The sequence below is a fragment of the Emydura macquarii genome, unplaced genomic scaffold (genome assembly GCF_026122565.2).
Source record: "Emydura macquarii macquarii isolate MOO-44397 ecotype Brisbane River unplaced genomic scaffold, CSIRO-AGI_Emac_v2 contig_1477, whole genome shotgun sequence".
In the NCBI taxonomy this organism is placed as follows: Eukaryota; Metazoa; Chordata; order Testudines; family Chelidae; genus Emydura; species Emydura macquarii.
In genome coordinates this window covers 4014542-4036321 of record NW_027131614.1, presented here as the reverse complement: position 1 = coordinate 4036321, position 21780 = coordinate 4014542, and the positions used below count along the sequence as shown (strand labels likewise).

General features: G+C 38.0%; 1 protein-coding gene across 4 annotated transcripts in view; it reads right to left on the bottom strand.

Annotated features, from left to right (window-relative positions):
* Positions 1–6416: 6416 nt before the first annotated feature.
* SNX16 (sorting nexin 16) overlaps positions 6417–21780 on the bottom strand; it is a 29255-nt gene continuing 13891 nt past the window's right edge. For 3 of the 4 annotated variants that reach the window (XM_067553548.1, XM_067553549.1, XM_067553550.1), the window contains exons 4-8: positions 20895–21043; positions 13436–13505; positions 10574–10710; positions 8568–8687; positions 6417–8297 (exon numbers count right to left, since the gene is read on the bottom strand). In XM_067553548.1, coding sequence (XP_067409649.1) covers positions 8189–8297; positions 8568–8687; positions 10574–10710; positions 13436–13505; positions 20895–21043 — 585 coding nt within the window. In that variant the 3' untranslated portion in view covers positions 6417–8188. The remainder of the gene's footprint in view (positions 8298–8567; positions 8688–10573; positions 10711–13435; positions 13506–20894; positions 21044–21780) is intronic. The other variant, XM_067553551.1, reaches the window with a different exon arrangement.

Genomic DNA, 21780 nt, shown 5'->3' with positions numbered 1-21780 from the left:
AATATTTTCAGGCTTTGTGCAGAGACTGTTTATGCCTGGCGGCATCTGGGAGAATTCTTTGCATGTACAGACTCTTTCAAGTGTAAAATTTAAAGTTAATTAGTAACAAGGACCAGCTCAAGTTTTCACTGTTTAATATTCCTTAGCTGCACAGCGGTTTGTGTATTGATTTGGTAGCCCTTAACCTCAAGAGCTGCTTTTTACCATTTTATTTATTAAAATTAGGGTCAGGGTAGCCAGATCTAACTTGTGGGAGGTGCAGGCCCCCAGAGTAATTGGCGTAGCAGCAGCAACTCCATAATTATGTCAACTCAGTTATAACAGCCTCCTTCCAAAATAACCCAAATTCCTCACTTTTGGCTCTTTGCCATAAAAGTTGTTAATGTTTTTCTCTTTTAAACCAAATTTGAGGAGACTTGGACAAGGCTTTTTAGGCTAGGTCTACACTAGGAAAATGAAGTGTGCTCAAAACCAAGTTAATCGCTACGTTAGCTGCTTATGGCTAATTCTAAAAGGAACCTAGGTCAGTGATATGCTGCTTGTCTGTCTGTCTAAGGTACTTATATATCCCCCCCATCACTGCAGTATCTGAGCTCCACAGCATCGTTAATGTATTTATCCTCTCAACATCTATCTGAGGTAAGGCAGTGCTGTTGTCCCCATTTTACAGATGAGGAACTGAGGCACTTTGCATTTGCCTACATGGGGATAAAAACCCCGTGGCTGGCCCAGTCAGCTGATTCAGGTTCATGGGGCTCATGCTTCAGAGCTGGAAAATTGCTCTGTAGATGTTTGGGCTGCAGCCTGAGCTGTGAGGGTGGAGGGTCCCTGAGCCCGAACATCTACAGAGCAATTTTTAGCCCGACAGCCTGAGCCCAAGTCATGGCTGACCCAAGCCAGCCATAGCCATGCACCTTTTATCCCTGTGTAGACATGCCCAGAGAAGCTGATTGACTCACACAGGAAGTCTGTGATGGAGCAGAGAACTGAATCTGGATCACCCAAGTCCTAGGCTAGTGCTCTAACCACTGGACATGCCTTCCTCTTACGAGTAAATGCTTGTGGTAAACTCTTCAGAGCTGGGAATCTTTCTCATGATATGCATATACGGCACTTGACATAATAAGGTACCAGTTTCGGTTGCGACCTCCGAGTACTTCTGTTATATAAATAGGAAGTAAACAAGAAGGAAAAGAAGCGAGCCTTAAAATCATGAGTTGACTATCACAAAACCCGGCTGCAATTATCACTGAGTGTGCTTGGGATTACCTACACACAAAGGCAGGGAAGGAGCCCTTGGACGTTTGCCTCATGAAGCCATACAGGGAATTTGCCATAGCTCACAACTCTTTCTTAAACTATTTTAAAAAAAGGTTTACATACAACAACAGTAATGCGATGTGAAAAAAGTCAGCATACAACCTGTGCCAATTACACACAAGCCAGATGAGCCATGCTTGTCAAACCTGTATAATTATAAAAGGAAAAGGAAATAATTAAAGGGTATTTGATATATAGAGTCATGCTGAACATGACAGAAAAATATCTGTGGCATCGCTTGTTAGATACTATTAATCTGTAGAACCAGCACCAGCTGGGGAAGAGATGGAACAGGCATGTAAGGTAAGAAATAAAATCCAGAATTAATAATTTATGAGCAAGAACATTTAGGCATTTAAAATTCAGTCAAGATTTCCCCGGACAATTTTCCTGTACACAGTCGACAGAGTCAGCAGTAGCATGTGCTGTGACATCAGGTGACTCAATCGCTCGCTTCCTCAATTACTCTGTCTGCAAAGTGGGGCTAATATAATAAACTAATGTTTGGAAAACACTCTGAGGTGCTTGGGTGGAAAGCACACTGCAAGTGCAGAGCAGTATTATTAATAGAAAACATTTAGATTATAGCACCCAAAGGTCCCATGCAAGATGAGCCCCTATTGTGCTCGATGCTGTACAGCCATAAATAAATCCTTACTCTGGGGAAACTTACAATGTAAAAGTAACATGGCCACAGAGAGCTGGACATGACAGTTAGTGCACCAATTTCCCCAAGTACAGACAGGGCCAACTGTGGATGATGACTGTGATACAGGGATGAATGCCCTCCCTGCTGCCCCCACAAGCTTGTCTCATGAAGCACCAGGGTACAGATTGGCCAGAAGTGTCCCTCCCCCTTATTTCCCCAACCCACAGGAGGGTTGCGGTCCAGGCACAACTAATAATATGGGACTAGAAAAGGCAGGTTCAAGTTTCCCTCTCAAGCAGGGCAGCACTCCGAGCTGGCTGGGCCTGAACATCTTCCCCACCTCTCAGACCTTCCCACCTTTCATCCCTCTCCTTAGGCTTGCTTTTTTATCTGTCTCATTCATCCCCAAAGACCATGCTGATTATTTCTACATAGCTTCAAAGCGCACTAGAATCTATGCAGTACAAATAATAATGGGAGTGTCTATTGCTGTTTGCAGTGTCTAGTCCAACAAACAGTGGGGCGGGGATGTTATATAAAGAGTAAGTAAACAAGGTAAGGGATGAAAGGGTTTAACAAAGCAAGCATCCCATTACCTGGCTCTGTCATGCAATACATGTAGCAGTTTGGTCTGAGTGCATGCACACAGACAAACATAGAAGGGAAGGGAGAGATGAGTTGGAATATTTTTTGCTTGGGGGTGGGGTAGAAGAAGAAACAGCAGCTGTGCTGTGAATAGAGATCCAGTAACATCCTACACACACTTTGTTGTGCATGAATTTTAATTTTAGAGCCAGCTGCTGTTCTTTAGGCCAATCTAATTTTAAGCTAAATCTGCCCTTGGATCTCCCAGTGACAATGGAAGCAAAACTTCTTCCCCTTTGATTTATATTCAATGGGAGCTAATTAGCAGAGCTACACTGCAGGCACACATTGTAATCAACTCACTCCTCCTGCACTGCTGCCTCAGCCTCCCTTGCCACCTTTAAATGACACTTCAAAACACTTACTTTCAAAAGCCTTTTCTGCTGGAAGCATAGGCAGCCTGCACGAAACCCCATCTTGTTCCTGATTAAATGATGCTCCTTTGTTTGGTTTTGGAAAGTGTATTTTGATATTGTAGATATGACTGTATTTGGAGGGTTTGTGCAATGTGCCAACCAAGGGAAAGGGATTGCTTTAGAAACAATGCATACTTATGCCTTTCTCTGTATTTACTGTCTCACTTGGACATTGGGACTTAGAGATGGTGGATTTTAGAAGAGTTTCTAATGTGTTTTAGGAATGATAGGCAACATTTCTACTCTTTTAATATATAACAAAGTTGCCCACGATTGTTACATTAGTCTTAAATCCAATTGGAAACTCTTTTATGAGCCAACAGGAGGAATCTGTTGCCAGGCATACACACTATTTCCCGTAAGTGAGATAGTTTGATCAGCTGCAGACTCAAATGAGACATTTTAAAAGAACACATCATGTAGAGTTTCTTCGGGGTGAGGATTTTGTTTTTTAAACTAGAGCTGTACGTAAGTACTGGCCTTTTTCAAAAATACCACACAGCATACCAGGGAAACTCAAGGGACAGTATAGCACACTCGCATAGATAAAAAGGGTAGGTCAAATTTTATTACAAGTTCTAAAAATATTAAAAACCATTGCTTGGGTTATTTTCCTTGAAACAGATACAAGAAAATGGCCAAATATGGAGTTGTGCCTTGCAAAACAAGGCTGTGACAAAGAAGCACATGATAAAAAGAAATGCTCAGGGTGTTAGGGTTTAGAGTTAGAATTAACGTTTTATAGACACAGAAACTCCATGATTCCAGGTCTAAGTTTCTGAATGACAAACTCGGATACAGCAGAACCTAATCCCACTGGAATGCAAAAGTCTACATGTAATGGATAAAGGAAATACCATAGGAAGAGTTTATCATGATTGCAAATCATTCGATACACCCTCTTAAAGGGAAACTGAAGCACAGCTAGAGAGATCACGGGTAGACAGACAAAAACACTTTCTCATTTGCTAGAAAGAACAATTGACTCCTGCTAATTTAAAAGGAAAGATAAAAATCAAAGCTGAAAATAAAACCAGCTGAAAAGCTTTGCTCACCAGGAATTTTTCCAACTACTGTTCACCCAGAACAATACTTGTTATAGCATGTTGTAGTATTTAATTGAATTTACCTGTCTCCATCTACTCTAAGTGGTCACGTTATTCAGTGTCCAGGGTTAAGTAAGAGAAATGTGGATGTAATGGTACAGGTCAGGATAACTAAGAATTTTTAAAAACCAAATTTCAGGCTCTATAGTAAAGTACTTAACTATGAACATTATGTCCTACCGCACTATTCAGATATCTGAAGGAAATAGCTCCAGGATGTTGCAGGTGAACTGATGAGACAGAGAAAAAGGATGAAGGGGGAGGGGAAATAATTCAAAGAAGGGCTGACATTAAATCCAAGGAAAAGCCAACACATTAGCTCACAGGGAGATTAGTGACTACATGTGAGGGTTAGGCGATCTGGCCTCCACAGTGGACAGAGTTTGATAATCCCTACAAACAAACTAATACCCTGCTCCCAGTGGCAGATTTCAGGGCACTGTACCTTATGCAGGGATTCCCAGACTTCCCCTTCACTGGTAACTAAAGCTCTTTGGAAAATGTTCATGAAAAAGGCAAAAACTCAGGAAAACATTTATGAAGTTTTAAATGGAAAGCTTCATTTACTATCAGTTCTCCTAGATATACAACCAACTGCTGGCCATACTGCTACTGGTCTCTGGTTTGAAGCTCTGGGCTATTGCCATCCCCATTCCAATAAAGAGAAAGAAGTAGAAGCCAAACTGGGAATGGAATTTATCACTGCTCTAAGAAGTACTCTCACGTAGATTCTCAGAAATTCTCAGAGGGCCTGCCACATAAAGTGACTGCAACATATACCCCCCATTCTGTGACACTACCACCTAAATGCTGAAGAGTTCCAAACAGATGACTCAGAGGGAAGGTAGCAGGAGCTTGTAGGGAGGATCATACTGCATAAACTCCACTCCTGTAAATTTGAGCCCCCCGTTTCACTGGGCATTTGCCTCCCTCCTTTGAGCAGACCCAAAAGAAGCATTTTTGCTCATTAGTAATTAATGGTTCATCATCAAAGTGGGATGGGTACGAAGTGGAGTTGCACAGGGATCCATTCTTGCTCCAGTACTGTTCTTTAATTTATTTTAGAGGATGCAGTAGAGTACACTAATCAAATTAGAGAGATGCAAAACTGGGAGGATCGGCAAATACTTTAGAGGACAGAAACAGAAATCCACCCTTCTACTGATAAAGAAATAGTCTGAAATAAAAGCAAGACTCACTAAATAAGCATGAGGTGGTTCAGGTAGGAAGGAGTAATCAGAATCAACACAGAATGGAGGAATATTGGCTCTGGGGGCAATAGGAGCTAGAGGTTGTTAATAGAAAACAACCTGCACGTTGGAGTAGATGATACGTGTCAACTATGAAAATAGAGGCAAGGCCATTTCTGGGTGGTAATACATCTAATTAGTTAACTCCGCTCTGAATTCAATTTGAGTGCTGCATCCATTGTTGAGAGCACAAACAAAAAATTGACAATTTAATCCTTATAAATGAAACCACTGCCAGTTGGCTTTTGCTCCATTAAAATCATAATGTTTGAAATAAGGGTAAAGAATGATGCTCGAGGTTGAAAAGAATATTACAAAAAGTGAATTTTAGAGAAACAAATAGGTATAAAAACGAGCTGCTGGTTATGTTCAAGCTGACTTTGTGTTGCACTACTCCAAAAGATATTACTTTTTATTTCCATCATTGGTGTAACTACATTGTAGTTCCATAGCGTATGCTAGGTGGATTTACATGAAATGATACTAAGTATTTGGCTCCACAAATTGCATTTTTTGTTTAGCCACAACTGACTATTACAGGGAAACCTTAGTCAGTGCATTTGAAATGCACTGTATGAATAATTGATTAAAAGCCTACTGTGTCAGTCCACAACTGAGAGGTACCAATTGGAAATGTACTTAAAGGGAATGAAGATTGCACTCAAGATATGGCAATTAAAGCCCAGTTTATAAGAAGAGAGGCATACTACAATCCTTAAGGAGGGCAGGGCAAAACAAGATCTCTTCCTCCTCTGGATTATCCCACTGAACTGGTTTGTAAAATTTTTGTATTTAGGCTTATATTCATAAAATGAGTAAAGACAGATAGTAAATCAACAGATGGAGAATGTTAAAATAGAGTGGTCTAAATGATCAGTGAAATTCTTTCAAGATATATTTTAAAACATTACCAATCCTAAAACAAATACTATTTTAGTACATTTAGTTCAACCCTGTTTTTAAACATGTAAGTGACATTTCCTGGGATTTGATGACGTTATCAAAAAGAGATATGTAAATAGTACAAAAAGTCAGTAAAGTTTTTATTGAATCCCTTGGATGTTTAAGGCTATCCCAGCAGCATATTCAAACTGTTTAATCACTTTTTATTTTACCTTCAGCAGAAGTACAGTAAGTTTCCGGATACGTTGTGCAGCATTCCCACATTTTCATGCAGACATTAAATTTTGGTACAAAGATGACAATTAGAATTTAGACTAGAAGTTACACAACTGTCGGACATAAAATGAGATACTGCAGATTTGTCTTTCAGACAGATTTTTATACTTTTCTCTCACAAGATACTGAAAATCTTTACTACCAACAGATAAAGAAAGCTGATGCGATGTTCATAGTTTTATTTCCCCAGAAGGGTTCATACAGTTCTGAATAAAGATTATATATATAGCCTGAAATACAAAGTTAGCTTTGAAAACTCCAGCACACAGACATTGCATATTAACAGTATTAAACAAAGGAGCAAGTGATAAGGGGGGAGTGAGGGGGAAGCATTCTTCCCACTGAAAAAGCAAAAGAAAACAAGGCACTTTCAGTAAATAAGTACAGAACAGAAACAAGCTGTTTGAAAGATTTCTTAAAGCTGACCCACAGTACTATAGCAAATTTCTGTAGTAATGAACAAGTACAATACAAAAAGGCACTACATAATCCTCTCCCTCCCTGCAACTCCCCTTTCACAAAAGAAATTAGCCAATTTAACTTGGCACAAATGAATCTTAATTATTATAAAGTGCATCACCTGGTTTAATACATTTTGAAAAATAGGCTATAGAATGTTTTGTAGCAATATTCTCATGTGTACAATATATTGAAACAAAAATACATTGCAACTAGATTCAACCTAGTTATGCGTGTGAAGAAAAAATATGGCTTTTTTTTTTTTTTTTTAAACAAGTCATTCAGTCATCTCCATATAATCTAGATTATTTTTTTTTTAAAATCAAAACATGTATGCATTGGTAAGAGGTAGTGTTCTGGATAAAAGGCAAAGTCATTGATTTTATCATTAAGTGGGTGTGTGACAAAGGTGTCATGGGATTTTAAAGACGTGTTACTGAATCAACTATTGCAACATGCTACAATGGGGTGAACGCACACAATTTGTTTGGGTTCCCATGTCTCAGTCCTTTCAGCAACAACTACAAGTTTGTTTGGTTTTTTTTATTAAAAATGTTCAGTCATAATCCCATTTCATAAATCCTTTTCTTTTGGTACTGCAAGTTTTCTTATTCTATTGCATTAAAATTCCAGATAAATGATTTTAATTTAGAACTTTAAAAACATGGTAGCTCCTATAGTTTTATTAAACCCACGTTGTGTTCATCTTTACTTCAAAGAGCATTAATTTATGGCTATATAAGAATGTGAAAAAACAAATATCAAGCAGATGAACACATTACATGTGTCACATTTGTAGCAACGTGTGATATGTCACATGCTAGAGTAATGTGATTGGTGACAATATATACATAGCTTTAGTCACTACACTAGCGAATCATCATGATCTTCTGTGTTCAGTACTTAAGAATCTAGACATAGCTGAATTCAGCCCTAATTAGATTTTATAATATATTAAATATATAAAGTCTGGATAAAAACTGAAAAAAAGCAATGAGTATATTTCCTATGTCAATAATTTGTAAGGATTTGTTTATGTAAACAATCAATGTGTGCATTCTGCTCTCTGCTGTAAATTCTTTACAGTTACTGCATATTTTTACCTACAAATAGTCTGTTCCAAACATTATGAAACTTTTGAAGGTGATGACAGCCGCTGCTAATTTATTCCTCTTCATCGGCAGTATATGCTACTTCAGCAACCTCAATTTCTGGTACAGAGTTTTCAGCCAATGAGCTACTCCAGCACACCTCATGAGTCTCTTTATCAAAGCTGCAACAACAAATCAATAAGTACATCATACAGAAACCAGTTTGATGCTCTATATTAATTTCATGCCTGTTATCTGCAAAACATTTGCAAAACTAGGTAACTATTACCCACTGCAAGTCTACAACCTCCTGTTCCCCAGGGTCCATATCAAACACCTTGTACAGCTGCTAATATGTGGCAGTAAATGGTTTTATGCTACAAAGTTGAGTACTATATTTATACAGTCAAGTACTTAATGTATTTTAAGTTTAAAAATAAAGTTGCATTTACCAGCTGTCGTCTCCCAAAGCACTCTGATCTGCCTCTATTGCGGAGGACTCCACCTCGCCACTACACTCACTCTCTTCTCCCGACATTCTAAGTGTTTTCCCTTTTCCTAAAGGCAAATCCCTACAGCAAATTAAAAAGAGACATTTATGTAGAACACAACCAATATACTTATGGCAAAACATTCAGCAGTGAATCAGCACTTGAAGAGCCACTTCATTTTAAATTGGACATTTTGTTTAGACACAACTATCATTCCCTCTACTTACTCCTCTTCCTGTTTCTTTTATTATTAGAAAGTTCCATTGTTTACACGGGACCTTTGATGTTGAGCAGCTAACTCATCGGCTCCAGCTGCTTATTCCTCACCTGAAGCTAATCCTCTGTCCTTCAAATCACAAAATGATTCTGATGTTTCAAATAGAGGACTGTGACTTCAGGTAAGGGATTAGCAGCAAATGTAGATGAAATGTAGAGAATATTTCTCAAGGTTCTCCTTCACAGATTCCAAAGTCAGGAGGGACCATTGTGATCATCTAGTCTGACATTCTGTACAACACAGGCCATAGAAAATTGCCAATGATGGAAATTAAGTGGTATTGGTGAATTTAACAGACACACAGTTTACACAAATTTGCCTAAGCAGGATGGTGTTCCATTAACAATGAAACAGAGAAAGGTAATGAGTCTTTCCTGAAGCATGGTGGGACAAAAGTTACCAGGTCAGTGGCAAGTTCTTGGATGACAGGGTCTGGCTAAAAATGGATATTTTGACATGACAATATGGGTTGTCACCACAGCATATGCTGTTTGGAAAATATATCTGGCACTTAATTATAATATGAATAAAGTACAAATTTGTGTGTTTTTTCATACTATTCATTAATTCCCTTCTCATTCTTGCCTCCATTTCTTCACTCCACCTTAGTCAAATTTATTCTTTTCTTGTCCTCTCCAAAGAATACATCTCCTCTAATCCCTACTTCTACTTTTTAAAAAAAGATAAAGTTGCTTTCAAAGTAGAGAATTATGAAAAGAAGATACTGCAGTTGGATGGGAAACATTTAAAATTTATTTGAAAACAATCTTACTAGAGTTTATTTTAAGATTGGTTGAAAATTAAGCTACAGAAAGCATAATATTTATATCTTTGTTTATTGTGACTGTTTACTGTGGCTTTGTTTATTGTGACTTGTTTATGAGTTTTCTTAATCTTTTTTGCAACAGCTGCAGTCACATTCCCTCAAAGGTTTCTTATTGTGTTAATGACTAAATTCAAATCATGCATCCAGCACCATATTCATTGTTTTAGTATATGCCATACTACACATCCCTGGAGCTATTAAAGCTTCTAACATGGCTTTGAGGATTTATTTCTTTCCAAACAAAATTCCAGAATGATAGATTCAGCAGGTTCTGCAGAACTCTCAATATTCCAACACACCTCCCCTGGGACTGCTGCACATTTTAGCAGATATGCACCATAAAATTTTATTATGAAGCTCTGCCACTTTTTCTTTGATTTAAAGAGCTTTGAAACAGCACCACAAATTCTCTATCTGCTGCAGCATGCCAGGCCTCTCAGAGCAATAACGTTAAAACCATTAACACATGAACTACAAGAGATAAAACCACAAGAACAGATCAAGTAATCATTTTGCCATGTCAAAAGCTTTCAAATATAGGGAAACTTTATAACTTTTAAAGCAAACTAAATATACCACCATTCTCACCTCCAGGAAGGCATGCCACACACCCAGGATTGCAGATGCAAAGACAAGATCATACTTAACATTCTTACCTGTTCTCTCTGATCTAGAGGGGGTAGAACAGTACAACTGATAAAATGATTTAAAAACCAAAACACAGAACACTTCTTTAGCTAGCTCTCAATATATGAGAAAGCATTATTTAAAACACTGTCTTCTGAGCAGCCACTTGACTGATGTATCTGGATAGCTACTAACATCAGTCTCTGAATTTTTCAAAATACTAAAGCCACAACATACCTAATTCTCTTCTCTATAGTATCTATATGAAGTTGTTTTTCATTTAATAATTTCTTCAATGTTTCCACCTCCCTTTGTTTTTCAATAAGTTCTTTTTGGAGACGGTAATTAGTTTCCTCCAGAGTTTCACAAAAAGCCTAAAAGAAAATTTCAAGGTTAGTTGCCAGTAACTCCAGTGGACTGAGTTTAAGACTTTACTTTTCAAAATATACAGTGGTTACAAGATTACAGTTGTTTTTCTTTGTACTGATTCCCCAAAGAGCTATCTAATGAACGTTAAAAATAGTACTTTTGTCTTTTTCTTAAATATGTAACTTGGCTTTGAACCATTTATGACACCATAACACAACTGAAATATTTTTGCCATGTCACACCACTGACATTTATGTAGCCAACTGCAAGGTAAACACTGGATTTACAAAGTAGGCTCCCACCCTGCAAGGCAATCCTTGCATGTGTACTTTATTGAATTTCACAGTGAACTCTCTCCAGTTTGAATGTGTAAGGCTAAAGTATACTGCAATATATCAATTTAGTGCAGAATATGCTACAAGTCTTGGCATCTAGCGTACTGCTCTATTACTGTTAGCAGTAAGTTTGCCACCAGTAATGAGCAATTTTGATTTAAGTTTGTGTGTCTTCACTAAATAATGAACCCATCCAACTCAGAGTTGGTTCAATATTTTTGGTTCAATATTACATGCAGTTAACCACTGATTCAGTGGACTTATTCAATGTGAACGTTTTAGACAGGGCTATGTCCTATTAAACTGAAAAGTAAGATGGTGCATATTAGTGAAGTTACTGTTATGCTACAATTGAGATTGTGTCAGCAGTTCTATTGTTTTTCAGAGATCTAAAAGTCAGCTGTAAAATGTTTGGGAAAGATACTGTATTTTGCTTCAAAATACAAGTCCATCGCAGATTAACAATTTGTAAAATTGGTGGTAATATTTACAATTATAGATATTTGAAACAAAAACACAAGATATTTCCAGTTCAAAGACATTTCTATACATTAAAAATAACTAACTGATCTTACATTACTTCACGATTTAAAAGTTAATTCATCTTACTGACTATGGTATAGGAAACTCATCTTAATTTACCCAGCCCATTAGAAACAAACTGTCAGTTTAGCAGCAGTTTTGTTCACACCTTGAACCAGAAAATACAGGACACTCAATTAAACCTTCAAAATGAACATTTTCAGTTAACCCTTAACAATCACTCCAATTAACCAGGCATTCAATTTCAGCAAGCCAATTAAGTGGATTGTTGTATTTTGCAAAAGATTAGAGTATTCAGGGTTTAGAGACTGGTCATTATATATGTACAAGTAGTGTAAGAAAGTTTATACAGATTCCTTTGAAAAAGTGTATGAACAGCTAAACTAATGCACCTAATTATCTGTCACTTAAATAATCCACGAGGCAAGTAAAATTTACACACTGAATTAAGAGTCCATAAAGAAGTGTTAATTGTGCTAAATTGGTATTTAATTTATTTATTTATTTTACAAATAACCCAGGAATATGGATTTCCACTAAAGACAGCATACTTGCTGCTCAAGGAAATTACTGAAAACTGCATGGGACTAAACACTAGTAAGTGTATTATGCAGGTTCTTAGGCTGGCAAGGAGATGGACTAGCGCTAAGAGAATCTAGGTTTGAGAACATATCAGAAAAATGTGTGTATGATCATTATTGCTATGAACAGAATGCTCATTTTCCCTAAAAAGCCTGAACTAGTAATTCAAATAGTTTGCATTATTAAAAATGGTTTGTTTTTGCCTCAGAGTTTACAATCAAATGGTTAACACAAAACTGATTTCACCATCATGGAAAAGAAAGTGCATACTGCACAAAATCATAGACTGAATCCTTGAAGATGTACACAATAATTTACTCAGAGAGAGATTGTCAGAACTTGGGTTCCAAGTTTCTGCAGGTTGTAAAAATGGGTCTGGCTGCATCTTCATTCAAGCTTCTACCAGCATGAATATGAGTTCAGTTGAACCAGTGAGATTTTTTTAAAATTCCCCAATGCAGATATAGCTTTGCACAGCCACGACTCAATTTGTTTATGGCTTTACCGGTCAAATCATCACTTCAGATTGCATGTAGAAACAAAAAGTCAAGGTAATGCGCTTCCTGCAAAAAGCACGGCCACTTGCAGCCCTAATTGAAGTTTCCATTGAACTGAAATGCAAGCAGGGAAGGCTGCTGCCACAACAGACAGCTCAATCTGAATCAGTTATTTTATCTGCAAAGTAACTCAATGTGAAAAACATGCGACTCTTTTACTAACTGTAAATGGCCTTGATTAACCATCTGTTCATTACCTGGAATATTTCTGCTGATTGGGACTCTGCAGATGTACTGGGAGGTCAGAAAACTAACTTGCACAACTAAGACATATGATTTCAGTAACTTTTTCCTGTAGTTGGTCATACTCTGAACTAGATCTTTGCTATCAACACTCTAGCTATCTTCTTTCCCACTTCACCTGTACCAACAACTAGTATACTGTAGCAATCCCTGGGGACAAAACTGGGAAAAAGTACATTTAGGGATCACTGTATCAATAAAAGAGGACAAAAGATTATTAATGGACACAAATCATCCAAAAATGGTTGTTTGGTTTTAGAATTAAGCACAGACATTTACTGCTTTCTGATCAAGAATGAATGAAAGTCTACCTCAGCTAACCAGGAAAAATGCCAGACAGGAAACAAAAATGTCTCAGTTATAACATTCTACTCTATTCAGCCAATGTTTAATAATACTCTAAAAACAAACATGAATATTGTTCTGTATTTACTATTTGTTCTTGTCACATGGTATTATATAGCACTTACCCTGCTCTCTTCTAGGCTATCAAATGGACCTGGTGGATCATCCAAACAAAGAAACTCTCTCACTGCAAGGCTTCACCAAAAAACAAAAAATTATATATATTGAGCTGTGATGTAAAAGAAATATGCAACAGTATCTAAAGATGAACACAATTGAAAGATTTCTGCAAGAGTAATGATTTCGTTAAAGAAAGGAATCAATGCTTTCATATTATTCTCACCAATATACATGAGTGTATATATACTATTCTTTTTGTGTAAGCCATGCGTTTAGCCAATCATAGTACTTAACAGATACTATATGAATTTATCATAAGCTTTTACATCCACAAATAAATTATGAATTACCAAAAATTATATAGGGGAGTTTCTAGTTTAAAATGAGGATTTCTGAGCTTCTTGAGAGAAATTGGTCATTTTGATGACAACTGACAAGCTACTTTCCAGGCACCTTAAATATTTAACAGTAAAGTTCTCCTGGTTACTAAATATTAAAAATGTGAACTAAACTCACTACAGTGCTATTTAGCAAGGGCTAGAACCCACACGTGGATCCCGCTAGGGATGCCCTTCTTCAGTTAGATCAATGGGGTTCTGCAGAGACACAAGGGTACACTAAGATGGATCTATTTGCAGGATCTGACTTAAAATCCCAATTCATTAACCAATACACAGTAAAAAAAATTATAGCGACCAAGTTTGGTTTTACATGGATGAATTTCATGTAAGTGGGTTATATTATGTCATTACTAAAACTAGTATTTTACAGATGACATTTGTAACTAATGAACATTCATCTTTAGAAGCCAGACATTCCCCATGTCAAAAAACAGATGCTAGAAGTTGACAACAATAGATAAGGTAATGTCTGCATTCCTTTGTCTTTGTGTATGTAATTATTAATTTCAGAGCTTTGCTCATTGCATGGTGTAGCTTTTGTACATTTATTGAAAAAAGAAAATTTTAAAAATATTGTAAGTTACAAATATATATTTATTTTAATGTCTTCTCAAATTTACTTCCATCCTTGACTTGCCAAGACCTGACTTCTGGGGCTTTGGTTTATCCTGTTACAGATACCATTAACTTGGACTAAAAACAAGTCAAGAATGCAGTCCCTTACATCCTTTAAGTGCCTAAAGCTACACCTAGTGCAGTAGAAACACAAGTCTGGGGGCCAGATTTCAAGAATTTCATTTCTCCCCCTTCACTCCCTACATGCAGGGAATGTCATTTTTCACTTCCCTCCGCCATACCCAAATCTGAGACACAGGGAACAGATGTTCAGTGGCTGTGGAAGAGCACATGTAAAAAACTTAATAGGAACAAGTTTTTTTCCAGCTATCTATCTAATTAATCAACTTTAAGACTGGCAATTAAAAGAAATGCAAAAATACACTGTCCACCCTATCCTTAACTCATTTTGCTATTTTTCTTCTTTCAGCTTCTCACTCCTCTGCAGTCAACAGGTCTAGAAATGGAAGAAGACTACTATAACTCTATCTCCGTTTCACTGCTGGATTGTCGAGTATGTTCCTAAATGCTTTTTTCAACCAGGTGATGGTGCTTCCACTTTCCTGTCAAGACATCTCTCCTTCTTAAGAATTATTTTTACCAATATTTAGTTTAAATTCCCATTTGCCCCAATCTCCCCACTTTTTATCATAGTAGTCAGAAGTTCCCCTTACACCATCATAAACAATTCGTCTCTTGGAAATCAGTTGGCTGCTATATACATTAAGTGGCAGTTGGAGACCATATTAGAGGCACAATATTGGCTCTGAAGTTAAGGTTGCATCCAGACTTTCATTACAAGCCTTACTTTTCAAACCTCCCTCCCACCCAAATTATGACCAGTGTAAACTATTTGTCCAACGTTTTCTGCAATTAAAAGTTTCTTCTAAGAATTTTGAGACTTAAATATTCATATGGTACTTTAAATCACTCTGTAATCCTATCAATTGTTGCTGGATCTAATCCAAGTGCTAATTTTAGATTTGTTCCAGGCATGATTGATTATATTACAGAATGATCCATTCATTCTCTAGGAAAAATAAAACCAATCCAACACTTTTCACATGTTAAAAATAGTTATTCAATCATAGAAAGTCAGGCCACCTTGAAAAACAACCATATAAGAGCAATGTGTCAATCTGTTAGTTGACTGTTTGAACAGCTAACCCTCTTTTAACATGGTTCTATAGACTATCTTTATCTGGTTGAACTGTTCTTTTTATAAGATGTGAATTGTGTTGAACAAGATTGCATATGGCTAACTTGCAAGAATTACTACATAAAAGCACTGCTGCTCACCACACAATCCTCTAATATCTTCACCCTTGATTTCACAAAGTTCAATCCAAATGTATTTTAAAGTATCTAGTTTCAACATTATTTTGCTAGTAATTCTATTACACTACAAAATGTGGGATTAGAATAATGTGACAAATGCTGTAAAGCTCTTATTGTATGGAAAGAGGATAACCAAAAAGCATAACAATTATATCTAAGTATTCAGTCTGCTATATAAATATTTCTATTTACAATAGGTCATATCAGTTCCTTGGTTTTTCTGTAGAGGAGCTTGTGGAAAGTCCTGTGATTTTCTACTGTAAAATTTTGGCAAATTAGAGTCAAGTACAAAAATGTACATTATACATTTTACATTCACAGAATTTAAGAAATTAAAAGTTATGATTATTTACTGTAACTCCCTCGGGAATGCATTTTAATTTGTATTACTATGGTGTTCAACTTTAATTTCACTGCCCCAACCTCCTGCAAAAAGGAACTTTAGGGAGGAAGAGGAAGGAAATAAGAGCCTCTTCCACCTTCCTTTATCCATACCCTTTCTGACTATAATGGGGAAGTGAATTTCCCCTCTCAGATTATGACATCCCCTGCAAGGCCCTCTGCTTCTCCTGCCAGCTGTTACTACATATGATTCCCCCTCCTGCCAGTCCTATTGCCTATCCAGTATAGCAAGATAGAAACAGGCAGCAGTGCCAGTGAAAGACAGAGTTGCATTATCCAGCATTTGGTGGGCAGAGGAGGCAGAGAAAGCAAGAACGTGTGTAATGTTATCCTACAAATCTCAAAAGCAGGGAACTCCCCTAGAGTAAGACGGTGATACAAGAGAGAGATGCTGCTGCCTCTAAGCAGGTTAGACTCCTTTCGCCCCATTACATGGATTTACATGAGTATGTTAAGCTTTGTAGGTGGAGATCTCAACCTGATCTGGATCTACAATGAACCAGGAAAACGATCAGAGGAGATGCACAGCTACTAAGTTTTGTGCTGCTCAATGAGACATTTTATTAATATTTAGACATAATTTGCCTATTTGCAAATAACTTACATATTACCATACATTTCAGCTTTTAATTACTGTGTGAACTTAGTACTAGTGAAAGGCACCATCTTCATAGCCTTAGTAAATGAAGTCCTTGTTCAGCAGGCAAGCTTCTCCACACATACTGCCCTGCCAACATGACTCAACCCTAATATGGTGGGGAAGGGGAAAGAAAGAAAAGAGACTTCCCAGAAGAACAAAGGTAGTTCAGTCTCTGTGACCCACGCAGTTCCTGGTCTTTCAGCAAATCAACCTAAAGTGTGGTGGTGTGATGAGAAAGCTGGAACCGAGATCCAGACTCCTCCAAACAGCCATTCAAGGTGGTAATTTTTAATCTCTGCTGAGCTGGAAAGGATTGAAACTGGTGACAAACTGGTGAAAGACTCTATCCTGTATTATTAGGGCCCTACCAAATTCATGGTCCATTTTGGTCAATTTCACAACCATAGGATTTTGAAAATTAGTCAATTTCATGTTTTCAGATGTAAACACCTGAAATTTCAGTGTTGCAGCTGTGCAGGTCCTGACCCCAAAATGGGTTGGGAATGGGGGGGGAGGTCACAAAGCTGTTGGGGGGAAAGGGAGGTGTCATGGGATTGCCACTCTCACTTCTGCACTGCCTTCAGCTCTGAAGAGCTTCCTGCAGCTGCAAAAGGTTGCAGGAGGTGTGATCTCCCCCTGTGCTGCTGGGACTGCCCCAGCGGGGGGCTCCTAGCTGCTAGTCCTGGCTGTGATACATTCCACTAGGATACAGGATATTGTGTGGTGAAACATGTCTATCTCTAAGACGCACGACAGACCTGTTAAATATGAGCGTCATTGTGAGATGTGAGACACCTGACAGGTCTGCAGATGCATGGAAGCAAGGTAAGGGCTTATCTACACTAGAAAGTTGTACTACCATAACTATACTGATATAATTTAGAACAGTGGTTCCCAATCTTTTTGGCTCAAGGGCCACAGATATCATTTGTACAACCCTGAAGGGCCACCAGTCTCCGCCAGCAGTCCCTCCAAACCCCCACTGCAGCTAGAAGGAGTTCTGCAAGGAGGCTGCCTCCTCACTAATCTGCCATCCCCCTGGCTGCAGTAGGAAAACTGCACTTGTCCTGTAGCCCCATGCACTCTACCTGACTCCCTTCTGCAGCCAGGGGGATGGGATATCAATGCTACCTCTGGCTCTAGCAGGGACCCCAGCACCTAGGGACCCAAGCAGAGCACTTTGCTCTCTACTGGAGCTGGGGGAGGGGAGCACTGATCTCCCCTCCCTCTGGCTCCAGCAGGGACCTCAGTGCCTATGGACCCAGCGGAGCGCTTTGCCATGCTCCCTGCTACAGCCAGGGGGAGGGGAATGCTGATCTCCCATCCCCTTGGCAGAAGAAAGGAGCCTGGACCGGTTTTGTAGCCCCACAGCAACACACTGCACCTGGGTCTTTAGGCAGCGGCTCCCTTCTGCAGCTAGCAGAAGGGGAGCGGCGGGCCATTTTGAAAGACCCCTCGGGTTGGGAACCACTGGTTTAGAAGTACAACACCCATAATGTGGACTATTATACCAATATAGCGGTGTTTTATACTGGTATGCTATTCCTGAATGGGAAGAGGAATAATTATACTAGTACAAGTCACCTTTATGCCAGTATAATTGCAGGCACACTAGGACTTTCCCTGGTGTAACTATTCTGTTTTTTGGGTTTTCCCCCCCTTTTTCCTTAAAGCCACGCTCTTAATTCAAATAGTTACATCAATAAAACTTAAGTGTAGACCAGGCCTAAGAGACTGTTGCACATCATAATAACCAGTGCTGCAGTTCTGTGGGATTCAACCTGCTGGAGGCAAGCAAAACTGGAAGGGCAATTCTAAAATATACGATATCCACAAATACACATTACATTTAGCGACAGAGATGTACAACTTTCCAAGTAACAGTTGTCAGAGCCATAACTAAATTTTCTGACTTTACTTCATATAAAAAACAACAGTTTTAGTTAAAAATTTTGTACTCAATTTCTTTTGATGGTGCGTTTAAAGAAAGAGAATGTGATTGTTCCATTGTGCACTCATAATATATTCTCAAACAAGTCTCAGAGCATTTTTATAAACCTGCACATTCTAAACATAGGGATCTAACACAGTCAATTCAAATACCATGGATTCTGGGACTCTGTATCCCAGAATGCACTGCATATTACAGAGCACACAAAATTTGATTGCACATTGAGGTGACCAGCAGAAAAACTATTTTATTCAGGTTCCTGTGGTGCAGCAATCATGATAGCCAATTTAAGTACTTAAATGGTTCCCACTGCTTTACAATCTGAGTAACACCCAACTATTTAAAAACAGAAATAACAGGTCCTACTTCCCAGCCTGATGAATAGCTTGATTAGTTTAACCCTCCCTGCCCTCCCCAGTGACCATGTAGGAAGAACTTACTGAGGGAAAACTAAGCTAAAAAAGTTTTGCATTTAGTTCTGAAAGCGATGAGGGCTATGAATATTCTCTTGTGGAAGCAAGTTCCAAAGCTAGATCCAGCTCTTGTGAAGTTCTGTCTCCTGAACTAACAAGTCTTCTCCTATTGGTCAACAGTTCCATTTTTCTGGTGGAATGCAGCTGTCATGCAAATGGTCAAGTAGTTAGGACCAATCCCAAAAAAGATGCTGGAACAGGCTGCCTTCCAGACAAACACACAATAGAAACCCTTGCACTCACTGCAAAAAGACATTTCTGGTAAGGAGACTTAGGCTTGGTCTACAGTAGAAAATTAAGTCAGCTTAACTACATTGGTCAGGGATGCAAAAAATCCACACCCCTGAGTAGTGTAACTTCCAGTTTAGACAACGATAAGTCAACGGAAGAATTTTTTGTCAACCAAGCTACTGCCTCTCAGAGAGGTGGATTATCTACGCCAAGGGGAGAACCTCTCCCGTTGGCACAGGTAGTAGTATCTAAACTGAAGTGCTACAGCTTCATGGTGCTGTAGCATTTCAAGTGTAGACAAGCCTTAATGGTTTGCCTTCAGAGCTAAAAAAACTGCTTTTTTCACCTCAGGGTAATTAACATGCTTTAGCTCTTCCCAGGTAAAAACCACAGTGAAGACAAAGCATTTCAGTTTTACCATGAGGTATACTTGGCAAGGTTAACTGCTGGCAGGAGTATGAGGCTGTTTACCTCGTGGTAAAACTGAAGTGCTTTGTCTTCATTGTGTTTTTTATCATGAGATAGGTAAGGCATATTAATTAACCAGAGATGAAAAAGGCAGATTTTTTTAGCTATGAAGGGCTAAGGAGAAGAGCACATACATACAGCATTCATACAGTCTAAGGAAGCAACTTGGTGGCTCTTTTCCAAGTGCAAGCCTCCAGATGGTTTCTCTCTTTCACCACTTCTCTTTCTATTAGAGACTCCCCTTGTTCCAATTCAGGCTACCCTGCAGAGGCTCGCTAATTTGTACTTCTCCCTCCCAGCACGCATTTCAACCTTTTCTTCTTCCCCCATTATTACCCCATGAAATCTTAAAATTGTATTTGTTACTCTTGCTTTGCAAGAAGAGGGTATAATTATCCTCAATTCAAAAGTCTCAGATAAGTAGAAAATTATTATCGTATTATGGAAAACCAGAATTAATATAGAAATACTTGTGTCATAGCACTGATAAAACTACTTTGCACAGTGAAACTGTTACATAACTTTAAACACCTCAAATTTATGCACATTTAGGAAGTGATTGTGGTGTGGTACTGTAAGGCCTTAAAACTGTGAAAGCCTAATGTCATCTCATTCAAATATAAATTAAAAGCCATATATCAATTCTGTATTCACCAAAGAGAAATAACCCCAGAGTAAAGACACCTTGTGATATGTCTTACAATTTAAATTTTTTTAAAATGTGCAATTTGTAATTAACCATCTAAAATAGGAAATACCACAATTTTCTCCTTGTGGAGGTTAAAAAGATGCAGTAAAATCCATATAATGGCTGATTGCAGAGCACAACCATCAAACTGCCAAAAAAATTCCATACCATATTGCTCAAATTGATGGGCTAGTCTGTTAGAGCCTAGAGGCCAACTCCAGATGTTAGAGTACATGAAAGAAACATTAGTCACATACCAGTTAGCAATGTCTTTGTGAGCTACTAAATTCTGCAGGAATGCTTGTAGTCCCAACTGTCGATCTTCCAAGAAGTCAGGGTTATAATTATCCTTGAACCAGCGCTTTGGTGGAAGTGCCAGTCGAAAGCCTGGAAACATATCTTTTAACTGAAACAAAAATAAAAAATTAATGAAGGAAGACTACAAATAAAGTACCTACTGAAATATTCGATTAGATAAGCCACTAAACAGCTTTTCTCCCTTAAAATCAGAAATTTTCTCCCTCCCCCATTAACTAAAACAACATGAATATTTGATATACATAAAATGGCTAATACACATTATAGTGTGAAATTCTAATCACAATTTTGCCATTCATTGTTTGGCCCTGGGCAGTCAACTGACCTCTCCATTTTTCCATCTAAAACTGGGAAGAGGAGTTAGCCACTTTTGTGTTTTAATGCTTCAATTTTTATATCATTATAAGTTATACAGCACTATGCAAATGCTAAATATTACAGCATCAAACATTTAATTGGTGTCACATATAGTTTGTAAAGCACTTTAGAATTCTTTGGGATGAAAGATGCTATACAAATAAAATACATAAGCCATTACAAAACCAGAAGAATGGAAGTCATCCCTTTTTTGGGCCAGCCAATCAAAATCAGTTTTGACACATACATGAGGCACTTCTGGCACAGAGCATTAAAATTTCAAGATACACAAATGCAGCAAAAATCCCAGTGCTAAAATTTTGTGGCATATTCACACAGCAATTAAATGTTTTTGAATTGTCAGAAAAAACTAAGTTTTACACTATTTTACCAGAATATAAAATGAGGTGAACAAAAGTCAACAATACATAACAATTGACTGTCCAAAGTCAAACTTATTACTTAGTC